The sequence below is a fragment of the Danio aesculapii genome, chromosome 16 (genome assembly GCF_903798145.1).
Source record: "Danio aesculapii chromosome 16, fDanAes4.1, whole genome shotgun sequence".
NCBI lineage: Eukaryota > Metazoa > Chordata > Actinopteri > Cypriniformes > Danionidae > Danio > Danio aesculapii.
Genome location: NC_079450.1, coordinates 23,726,245 through 23,738,904, shown reverse-complemented (window position 1 = coordinate 23,738,904; position 12,660 = coordinate 23,726,245). Strand labels below are relative to the sequence as shown.

The window sequence follows — 12,660 nt, the reverse complement described above, 5'->3', positions numbered from 1 at the left end:
TGCACCACGGCCACGCTTGACTGTCCTGCAGTCGGCACCACCACCTGGCTCTCCTTGCTCAGCCACCGAATATGGGCAGGAGTGACACTGTGGAGCATGTCCCCGGGGCAGCCTAAACGATCAGCGATCCACTGCACTCCTCCCCTCCCAGCTCTCTCCAAAACACAAGTGCCAAAACAAGATGTGCTTTCCTGATAACTGTTAAAGTAAGATCTGCAGAGCAAACAAAAGTTGTGATTTCATTGGCCACATGTCATTCCAAGCTCTTATGACAGACTTTCTGTGAAACAAATAAGATATTTAGCAGAATGTCTAAGCTTTCTTTTCTAAATAAGGAAAGCAGTGACCACTTTCATTTAAATCATTTTATATAGAGAGCTATGGAACAAATTAAGAGACTACTTGAAAGTTCTCAGATGCTCAGTTTTTGGATTTATTTATTATGGGTTTGAGTAAAATCTTAATATTTGGTGTATTCTATAAAGGTCTGAAAAGATTTCTTCCAAATAGAAATATTTTAATATATATTCCAATATTTCGGCATTCTACTGCACTGTCTAAATAAAGTAAAACATTAAAATAAAAAACTATGGTAAAATCATGTTTTTTTTATTTGATGCTATATATTTTATCTGATAACTAGGCCCACTCGGAATCTGCGCGCACAGAATTCCGCAGATTTTCAGCCCATCATTCATTCTGTTTACTTGCTTGTGTAAATTTATATTTATTCAGTTTTTTTTAATTAATTTGAGTAATAATATTGACTAATATGAAAATATTCATATGATTTATTTACAATACAGCTTGTAGAGTCTTTAAGTAGAGATAATGTATGAGAGACTTGCTCCGTTTACCAAATAAAGTTTATCTAATTGGATTTGCATTATAAACTTTAAATAAAAGTTACAAATTTATAATTTTGTTTCACATATTAAGTTTTTAGTAGCGATACTCCCAAAATAATTCTGCATAAATCTGCAGATTTTTAACAAAATACTGTGCAGAAATAGCAAAAAATATCCACAGATTTTGTGTGGCCCTACTGATAACATTTCTTCCAAATAAAAATATTAATTCATTCATTCATTCATTTATTTTACTTCAGCTTAGTCTCTTTATTCGTCAGGGGATGCCACAGCGGAATAAACCGCCAACTTATCCAACATATGTTTTACACAGCGGATGCCCTTCCAGCTGCAATCCAGTACTGGGAAACACCCATACACTTTCACATTCACACACATACACCATGGTAGGGCTACACAATATATCGTTTCAGCATCGATAACGCAATAGTCACATAGCAGGATAAGCAATGTTGAGTTAGTTTTATAGTTTATAATTTGCATGTGTTTTAATGCCTGTGATTGTATAATGATTTTAAAAGCATTCAGGTATAAGAAATTGTACCATTTGTGACCTTAACTACAATTAATGTTATTTTATTATTTTTATCATTCAGTTACTGTACTTGAATGCTGTTAGACTCTGGAAATGACTCCATTGAATCTTTTTCTTGATTGTATTTATAAATAGTTATGCATGAAAATACTCAACACATGCAAATACAGATATGTTCTGAAAATAGCACAGACTACAACGAAAATGTGTCGGGGAACACCAAAAAGTTCATAGATTGTTTATTAGATTTTATGGAGATGCACTCCCACTGCAGAATCATCCCAATTGATCTTACATTATAAACTCTTTCCAAATAGAAATATTAATTCATATTGTGAAATTGTATATATTTTGCAATATATACTGCAAAATAAAAAATATCACAATGCTAGAATTTTCCAATATTGTGCAGCCCTACACTACGGCCAATTTAGTTTATTCAAGTGACTGATACTGCATGCCTTTGGACTATGGGGGAAACCGGAGGACCCAGAGGAAACTCACGCCAACACGGGGAAAAGATGTAAATTCCACACAGACAAAGGGAAATTTAAAGTAAAACTTTTACATTTAAGTTTTTTGACCAACATATAACATTTCTATTGTACTGTCTAAATAAAATAAAAAAATAAACCTATGCAAAATCATGTCACAGGAGATATTAAGCATAACAACATTACAAAACATAAAAAAAAGTTTGTTTAAAGATTTGCAGATCATACTGAATGGTGAAGATTATATGGAAGATTGGTATTGAATTATTGGTAAAGTTAACAATTTAATTTTGCATAAACTATTTACACTTAGTCTTAGACAAGGTCACGCTGAAAGAAGTAATTATTTTGTATACAAAAAGTCATAAAAAACTACCTCTACTTGGTGCTTGAAGAAAAGCAAAGAGACAAGTGCTGCAAAACAAGTGTTTGTTGCACTACAGCATTCTGATAAGAGTCAAGATCAGATTCATAGAAGTGTATGTACTGAACATGTAGACTATTCAAAATCTTCCTTTTTTCCCTCACAAAGTGAAGGACAGCTCTCCTCAGGCTGAAGACAGCAAGCAGTCATGAGGAAGGCCGAGCAACACCAAATGTCTTATTAATTTGTTAATTTGTTGTGGCCATGGGGCATGAAAACCGTGCTTCATTGCCATCTGAGGCCAAGGGTATCTAACGTCTTGATTCTTTCATGCACACACACACACGCGCACACACACACACATACGCACGCACGCACGCACACGCACACACGCACACACACACACACACACACACACACACTCAAATATGCCGTTCATGTTGGCCCTGGGATGACCTAAATAGACTAGCATTCTCCTACCCGAGGCTAACCATCCTCAGTAATCAACAGGACTTGGCTGTAAAACCCTCAACGTCAGCAGATTAAATGTGAAACATTGTTTAAAAACCATAAAAATGTGTATGAAATATATGATAATGTATTAAAAAAAATGGTATATGATAATGGAAAAAAAAACAGAAAACTGATATTAATAAGAAGTCATTTAGAATGCAAATTACACTGAAAAAATGGTTTAATTTTACAATAAAATATGACTTCAGTGTGAAAACTACATTATCGGTTTGAGATGGGCAAGTCAAGAGAAAACATTTGAAAATGATCAAGTTACTCAGGATTATCATCCAAACAGTTTACAGTCGGTTAAAAAAATACAGTGAATAAGCAATACAAGAACTCTCACTCATGAAATGAGATTGAAAATCAATACAAGAAAATAAAGAATCTATAGCTGCATGTGCCAGCTTGTGATGCCTATTGAAGCAAAAACATTTTAATTTTCTCAAACAAAGCCTCCCCAGCTGTGTTTCAAGCACAAGCCTGGCTCTCTGAGGTCAAGTCTCTTTCTACCAAGACTGTGGTACTTGAGCTGAAGGCCTTTTTGGTGAGAGAGCGCAGTTAATAGATTTTCTTTCTTCTCCCTGCTGTTGTTGTGGAAAACTATTATGGATTCTGGAAAATTCTTGCTGGGGCTCTTTTGTGCCACGAGTCTATGAGAAAAAGCGAACACAACAACAGGCTCGGTCTAAAAAAAACCCTGGCCTTCAAATATTGCAGAAATGCAATTTCACCAGCTCCTCTATGCCAGCGCCAGTCCATTTCACAGCCACAATGGCTGTCTGTTTCTCTCTCATTTAGTTGGCCTGCCTGGAACAATGAGCATGGAAGAATGGCAACAGGTAATTTAAAGAGCTGGGTAAGAAGGATGTGGGCAGGAGGTGCCCCAACTCTGGCCCAACACCACCAGCTGCTGTCTGGTCCTCACCAGAAAAAAAAAAAAAAAAAATCACCAAGTGGGACTAGGGTATTCTTCTCAGTTTTTTTTCACTTCTCAAATTTTGGAGAGAGTTGAGCAGGCATGATTAGAAAGAGATTGTTGGGGTGTCCAAAATAATTATTTCTATGGTGCATCTCTATGCAGAAGTGAACAATTCGGTATTGTTTAGTAACATACCATAACTGGTTAACAAGTCACTTGTTGTGGTGGAATACTATGGAGAGGCTACTTCTGAATGAAAAAAATGCCTAATGCAGTTCATCATCGATGTATCGTGATATCGAATTGAACGCCTTTGTAACATTCACTCTTCTAAACTGCCATCCAGATCACAACACCAAAGTAACCTCTTTGGTTCAAACCATGGGCCTAATCACATGAACATAATAGACTGCAGCCCCTCAGTCATTAGTGTGCCTGGAGTGTGCCTCCATTACACACACTCCACTAAACTTCCTTTTAAAGCTCTTCCTAGCTGACCTCTGTAACACTTATCCTTCTAAAACTTCACTCTCATCCAGTTTTTACTCGCACCACTGAGTGGGAATCAAACTGGCATCTGTATGAAATGGGAACAATCACAGGGGTGTCTAAGACTGCAGCCCCTCACATCAGGCACTAGTAAGCTCACTGAAGTGAGGTTTACCTGAACAGGTTTTACTTGCTGTCTTCTGTTACTAGTTGTCCTTAAACCACTATGAGCAGAATTTTAAATCAGCATCTCCTGTATAGAAGGTGGGCACACTCTTAGAGAGCGTGAAGACGCCACATCGATCACTAATGTGCCTGTTGAGGTCCAAATCCAGCTTCAAGCTTAATTTAACCCCATACCTCCAGCAAGGAAGGCAGACACACAAACAAAAGTACTAAAACAGCAGTGTGCAGCTCCAAGCAAGATTCAAACTAGTGTCTCAACTCGGAAGGTAAGATCACTAAGAAGAATCCTGAACACTGCAGTTTGCTTGGCTGGAAACAGACCAAAGCTCTGAGTTCACCTCAATGAAGAAAATGGGGCAAAATAGCTATTTTATGGTTGAAATGTTTCTCACAACATTCACTGCCTTTCAACAGCCAAGCATGATCTATATACTAAACAAACTTTCCTCCTGAAGAGAGAACAGACCTCCTCCTCACAGGCTCCAAGTGAGAAAGCAGGAATCATGGGAGATGTGGCAGGCAGGGGGAGGAGCAGAGCTCAGGATCCCATCTCCACACAGCTGCAGTCGTTCTTCAGGGAATCCGACCGGGGAGCAGCACTCAAGCGCCTAATGCCATTAATGAGCGCAACCATGCGGCAGTAACGGAATTGGAGCGCAGCTTCTCCAGCAAGAGCCTGGCTGCCCCTGGAGTGGCAGGAGACCAGTTAGGCTGAGCTTAACTTTGATACACCAGAGCACAAGGGCATGGACAGGACGGAAACAGATTCAATGACTGTTAAGCAATATGCAAGGACAAGACGGTAGCATATTTCACTGTTATGTGAAATTGTATATACTAACTTTTGCTGAGCACTGAAAAGATTAAAATGAAATTATATATATATATATATATATATATATATATATATATATATATATATATATATATATATATATATATATATACATACACACAGCCACACATCTGTTTAATTAAGAACAGTCATAAAAAAATAAATAAATAAAAAATATATTTAAAAAAAAAAAAAAAAAAAAAAAAACAGGAAAATGAGATAAAAATCCCCTTTTTTCTAATATTGAGATCCCTCTGGTTTCGGAGTGAGGTTTGATCCACACGTTCCTGACATATTCGTCAGCTGCATAGATCTGATATAGATCTAGGAACATCTAGACTAGTAAGAAAATAATAAAGAAATGTCTTCTTCCTTCATTAAATAACCTATCAAAGTAGACATTTATTTCTAATATGCTGTGTGGCCAAATCAGATTTTAAAATAACACTATACATTCCTTGAAGTTATGTACTCCCTAAAGGGCAGTTCCAGCTGACAGGGTTTCTGCAGATTCTTCTAATTAAATTTAAGACTTTTAAAGACACTTTTAAGACAATTATAAATGAAATTTCAGACTTACACTGGGCTAGACACTAAGGATTGTTTTCTAATGGCACGGATACTTCTGTAAATAGTTTCTGTATAGATGGAAAATAATGTAAAGGGATGCATTGCTTTAGTTTTCTTCACCTGATTAGGGAATTATTTAGAAAAAAATGCTGTAAAATTGTCCAACAGCTGTTGTGAATTGCACCTCTTTGCAATAAAAAAAACATATTTTTATAAGTATAAATGTATACATATAAGTGTTGAGATGGATGGGTGTCAGCCCGATTGGATAGCTTTACTTGGACAGAGGGAAATTAAGACCTGTTTAAAATTATTTAAGACCTACAACACAATATATCAGTGTATTTAAGACATTTTAAGACTTTTTAGAACCCCTCAGACACGCTGTGAGAACTGCCCTGAGCAAGCTGAAATTAAGTCTCCTGCTCAAAGGTATAATGGTGATGGTTCATGAATCCCTACTTGTTGGGTTTGAACAGATTTAGAAACAGGAACATAGCAGTGTGAGAATTCAAAGCAGCACCATTGCTGGAGCTCTAGGTGGAGCCAGGGAGCCAGTTACAGATGAGCAACATACCAGAAAGCTAGAGAGTTAAAGCTAAAAGAACATGTCACCTATAGAAGACAAATCAATTCTCAAACAAAGGTGTCACCGTAAGGTGTCTTTGTTGAGCAGTTTGAAAATTTGTGCTAAATTTTAAAACAGGACAGTGACATTCTGCCAAAACTGCTTATAATATTCAGCACCCTCAGGGATCAATTTAACTACAAATTCAATCATTTAGTTTCTATTTGAAATCATTTTTTCCATCATATTTACCTGACTAATGCAAAAGTACAGGACAATTTGATATTTTCATCCATTGCTATAATGGTTGTCGATGGTAAAAGTATGCAAATTAAAAAGGTAACTGTGGCTATAAAGAACTACAGTGCAAAACAACAGATTATAAAATACACAGGACAAATTAATTAAGCAGACGTTGGGTGAAATAGTCATAATAACCCAGGATGTAATTTATTCAAGGTCAACCATTTCAAGTATGAAGCAACATTCATGTTAATACAAGAAAAAAATGGAAGTCTTTGCAAAATCACAATGAATTCCGGTTGCCTAAAGACTGCAATGACATACATGTCTTCTCATTGTATTTGGAAAACTAAAACCGAGTGATCCGAGGACAAAGGTCAGTGACGACAGATGTGCTAACATGGCATTGCTGTTTGCAAAGAGAAACAATGAAGAGCTTCTAAAAGAGCCATCTGAAAGGAAACAGCTCATATTTGAACTCACCATAGCATAGGAAAAAGAGAAAATGCTCTGTTTTTAATCCCTTAATTTTTTTTAAATGCCTGCTGCTATAACAACGTACATTCACAACAGTTCAATGACCTTCAATACTAATGGCAGAAAAAAATTAGGCATGTTCCTAAAATTGAACAAAGTCACTGTTCTCCTTGTTTTTCTGAGGAATAATTACCTGAGGTGGCTTTTGCTGACTGCTTCTGCAGGAAGTCCAGAGTCTGAGCCAATGCTTTCTTATTGCAGTGAGTGGAGAGCTCTTCCTTACATTCAAAGCACCTGTTAAACAAGAGCAAAATCATCATCTAATGTCAAAACACAACTCATGGTGCAATTTGTCTCTGACTCTCTAACCTGGTGGTATTTTCTTTACAGAATAACGCTTAAAGTCTTTTTCTGCAAGAATTCAAAATAAAGTGGATTATTTCGAACAGATCAATAGGTCAGCAAAAGCATATTAAATCGATTAACATCTTCGGACCTCACAACAGGTCTATCTGTGAAGACTTGTCAGGTATTGTTAAAAATCAATTTCCATGTGGAGAATGGATTATTTAAGTCTACAACTCGACAGCTGCTCTCTATTACGGCTTTTATGTCCAATACAAGAGAGTATATATTGCATACACATTTTTGAAAAGAGTCTCTCAATGCTTACCAAAGGTGCATTTATTTTATTCAAAATACAGTGAAAACAGCTGTACTGAGATAAAAATATTACAGTTCAAAATATCTAAATAATACACATTTGCACATTTTTAAAAAACTAAAAACGCAATCCTCTAGAAATCATCCAGCATTTATGAAAAGAATTACACCACTTAAAAGGATATTTCAACAGAAATCAAAAATTTGCACACCCTCAAAAGTAGGCATGTTGAAGAATTTCAGAAATGGGTAACCAATGCCTTCCATAGTAGGAAAAACAAATATATTGGAAGTCAATGATTACCCGTTTCCAACATTTTTTAAATTATCAAATGATCTAAAATGCCATTTTAAGCGGTATAATTCTTTTCATGAATGCGGATTAAAGGGTGAGTAGATGATGAGTAAATGATGACAAAATTTTCTCTTTAATATCTTCACAGAAACCATAATACATTTTACAAGAATAGCATTTACATATGAAATTATCAGAAAATACATCAGGACAAAAAACAATAAACAGCGATGAAAAGCTGAATCATAAAGCTGATGTTTCCTACCAGGCCTTCCACGTAGTGAGGCTGATGGTGATACAGTGAGAGTCTGAGTGATGAGCTTGCTGGTGTTTTGTGGAATGCTGAACTTCTGCTTGGTTGCAGCCCTGAAAGACAGAGAGTCAGTAACAAAATTACCATACTTTACTACTATTAAGTATATGTATGGTATATATTTTTTTTTTACAAATGTTTTATTCTTGATTCTGTAAAATTAATCAAAATCTAATAGAGCAAATGCAAACAAGTCTTTTCTCAACTGTCAAATCAAAGTCAACTCCCAAGTGTGCCGTCACAGCTTAAACAATGCATATTTAACCCATATCACATATCAAATACTTTAAAAGGAAAAGAAAAAAAGCAAGACTGAAATTACTTTAAGAAAGGTTCTGCACATCAGTTGAAATCAGGTGTCAGTGAATAATATGGCCTTTTAAGTATAAATGATCTTTTATTTAAAGCAGTACCCCAAAAAAAGGTTCAGAATCAAGTAACAAAGAAGTAATTATTCCTATAATTCAGACCATTTTATGATTTCTGAATGTTTATGTAACATGATATCACTCAAGATTAAAAGTAACAATTATTAAAATTCAGCTTTACAATATTTACATTTTAAAATGTGCAGATTTTAAACTTTTTTTAAATCTTAAATTTAAATAATATTTAACTACAGTTTAGATTTATGCAACTTGCTGTAAATTTAAGGGCATAAATTGTGCACTTAAAAATGTATTATTTTTGTTATATATCAAAATGTGTATTTTGTAGAAAAAAAAAAACTAAAATTGTGAAAGGATAATGTCAATATTACTGTGCTCCACACATTATAGCACTAAATATCTGACTTGGACTTGTTTGGTTTGTTTACTTATTTTCACATCAGCAATTTATGACTACTTCATGGCAAGCTTAAAACAGATCAAATCATATTACATAATAATATCTTCATGACTCAATAAGAGACAATAACTAAATAATTAATTATTCAATAAAAACCATTAGATATGATTTTTAATTCAATATATGATAAAGAACTTAAAATTCTTCCCTAGTAATCAAGGTGCTTGATCTGACCTGAAAGCCACATTTGAGGCACACAAGGATGTCATGTGCTCCCGCCATTTCTCCCTCCAGCATGTTCCTCTCTTTAAGGCAGTCAGAGCACACAGACCACAGGCTGCCCGTCACTGCCTTCTTCACTGAGCTCAGGTCCACAGCCCTGCTCACATGCTGGCATGTCAGCCCTGCATCACACAACACCATGCATCTTCACTGTAGGGCTTTCAGCAGTGCACAATGCCAAAGGAAATGATTATAGCACTACTTGCATGATGGATCCTTCATGTGTGATAAATGCTTTGGATGCTTCTCTGTGATTTTGCAACGGACATCAATTATCGCTTAAACAATGCAGTAGGATTAAAACCTTCACTTACCGCCAACCTCGTCAGACGAGTCTTCATCACGAGGTTTCTTTGGCTTGTTAGACCGCTTGGTCATGTCTGCGGTTTTTAAAGAGAAGGGGTCTTTCAACCGCATTGGTATCTAGAAAACAAAATCATGCAATAAAACTGACAGCACAGGACAGTGTTAAAATTTCTGAAGACAAAGTACTTTACAACATCACACATATGGCTGAAGGACAAGTCTCTTGGAAGTGTCTCAGCAAAGAAAATTTCTTTTAATTTGATTACAATTATAGTAAACGATTCCATTGTAACCAAAAGCTAAAAGCTGCTGAACAAAATAGTAAAATACAAATATTCCAAATAATACAATGCAACTAAATGGCTAAAAAAACACAAAAATCTATCTACACTCTCAGAAATAAAGGTACGCAAGCTGTCACTGGGGTGGTAACTTTTCAAAAGGTACAAATTTGTACCTAAAAGGTCCCTATTAATACCTCAAGGGTACATATTAGTACCAAAAAGTACAAAAGTGTTCCTCTTAAAAAATTTTATGTACTAATATATACTTTTGAGGTACAAATATGGACCCTTTAAGTAAAAATGTGAACCTTTTAAAAAGATCCACCCCAGTGACAGCTCATGTACCTTTATTCTGAGAGTGTATCTATTTATTAATCCATTTATCTATTTATTTATCCATCCATCTATTTGCATGGTCAAAAGATTAAGATAAGTATGATTTTGTTTAATGATTTTAAATAAGCTTATTCTGCTCACAGTGAATGCACTTCTTTAATCAAATACAGTAAAACTGTAAATTTGTAAAATGATATATTGCATTTTAAAATATAAATAAAATGAATTTAAATTATATTGAATGAAGCTTAAAATGTATAAATAATATAAATAATAATGTAATAGGTTTTCAGCATGATTACTCCAGTCGTTAGTCACATGATCCTGAAAGCATTAAAACATAAATATCTGCTCAACAAGAAACATTTATTATGATTATTATTGTTATAGTTATCAATGTTGAAAGCTGTTAAATTTTTATTTTCTTTATTGATCAAAGAAACATTAAGTTGTTTAAAAAAAATACAAAATAAATGCTGTTATTTTGAACTTTCTTTTCATCAAAGAATCCTATAAAGTAAACTTTATCAGTTTCCACACTATAAAGCAGGAAAAAGTTTTCAGCAATGATAATTGTAAGAATCGTTATTAATGATTAGCAATAGTAATTGATCGCGATATAACAATTTCTAATAATTTCTAAAGGATAAAAGCAGAATTTCTTTTAAAAATTGTACTGATCCCAGTGTGTTTTTTAAATCTATAAAAAAGAAACAACTGAACCACTCAAAACTACAACATACAAAATATTTTTTCAATAGTTCAATGCAACTAAAACCTATATTAAATATATCTACAACTATGGGATGATAACCGTTTTCAAGGTTTCATGGTTTGGTAAAGTCAAGGTTTTAAAACCGCAAAAGTTTCTGTTATACCGTTCCTACAGTATATGTAAGATTTGTTTTAGGACAACAGTATCTTCAGCAGAAAATCCAATAGATATATCCAAATATCCAAAGATGCCATTTTAAATTGTAAAGAAATCTGCGTTTTTGAAACTAATGAAGACAGCAGAAGTCTATGATTTATTTTTTTTAATTCCTTAGCCTTTATTGTTAAAAAAAAACAATATTTTTTCGAAAAAGTTTTTTGTTTTTTTACCCAGACATTTAAAAAGAATAGATTTTAGAGCAGTATTTACAATACCATGAAACCGTGCTATTTTTATCCAAGGTTATTGTAACGACAGAATCATATATTGGCCTATGCCTTACTACAACACTAAATATAAAAAAATACATTGTAACAAAATGGCTAAAAATGTCAAATAATAATAGTATAAACAATAATTTATGTAACAAAATCTATAATATATATATATATATATATATATATATATATATATATATATAAAAGCTAAAAACTGATAGATGCTAAATAAAAATAATATTAAACTAATTCAGTGAAACTAAAAGGCTAATCAAAAAACTTTAAAACTGTTAAATAAAATGTCAAAGAATAATATGAAAATAAATTCAGTGTATAGTCTTCTAGAAAGTGCAATATAAGACACAAAACATTAAGTAAAATACTACAAAAGGCCAAAACATATCAATACAATCAAATAAATACATTAAAACAATCCAGTGTGAGAAAAAGCTAATAAAACATATATTATTTAGGCTATATTAAAAAAAAAAAATCTTTTTCAGAATCTTTTTCATTTTAACCAAACATCCCAAATGTTCACCATCATGACAGCAGAATCTGAATAGAGTTTAGAGATAAGGAAGTACCTTGTCAGCAGTATGGCCGTTAGCTGAAACTGCTGAATCGGTAAGTCGGGATAATATAAGCACATGAGAGATTCAGTTATTGAAACAAGCTCTCTATCAATGCAAAGAAGAGCGCGACACCTGAGACTAGCCCAGGTAAAGTGATACAAGTACTGACAGCAGGAACCGGCTGCTGCTCACAGGCCTTTGCTTACCCAGCAGCATCAGGTCGCAAGTGTTTAGAACGCAAGGTTGTTTAAAAAGAGCTGCCATAAAAGTCAGAAGGGTACAGACACGAACCCGACTCACCCTGTTTATGTTCCCCTCCTCTCCAGGCTCGCAACCAAGTGAACGTCAGTTGTCAAGTGTCCAGGTGGAAGAAGAACGACCTGACAACTTACATATGCTCACAACTTTAGAACAAACACGGAGGAATTCCTGTCGGGAGTTTGTCGTTCGGGTCTAACACTTCGACAGTTATGAATCGAAAAATCTCGAGATACAGTTCCTGTTTTGATTAAGAGAGTTTGTCGGCGTATTTTCTGGCATTTAGGGAAGAACAGAAAGCACAAGTATCAGATGTGTCACGTGGTCTCATCTGCGACG

The 12,660-nt window shown here is 34.5% G+C and overlaps 1 protein-coding gene across 1 annotated transcript in view; it reads right to left on the bottom strand.

Annotated features, from left to right (window-relative positions):
- The window catches only part of usp45 (ubiquitin specific peptidase 45), a 52,716-nt gene extending 40,056 nt beyond the window's left edge, over nt 1-12,660 (bottom strand). The window contains exons 1-5 of the mRNA XM_056475561.1: nt 12,364-12,660; nt 9,725-9,833; nt 9,363-9,532; nt 8,292-8,392; nt 7,262-7,362 (exon numbers count right to left, since the gene is read on the bottom strand). Coding sequence (XP_056331536.1) covers nt 7,262-7,362; nt 8,292-8,392; nt 9,363-9,532; nt 9,725-9,827 — 475 coding nt within the window. The 5' untranslated portion in view covers nt 9,828-9,833; nt 12,364-12,660. The remainder of the gene's footprint in view (nt 1-7,261; nt 7,363-8,291; nt 8,393-9,362; nt 9,533-9,724; nt 9,834-12,363) is intronic.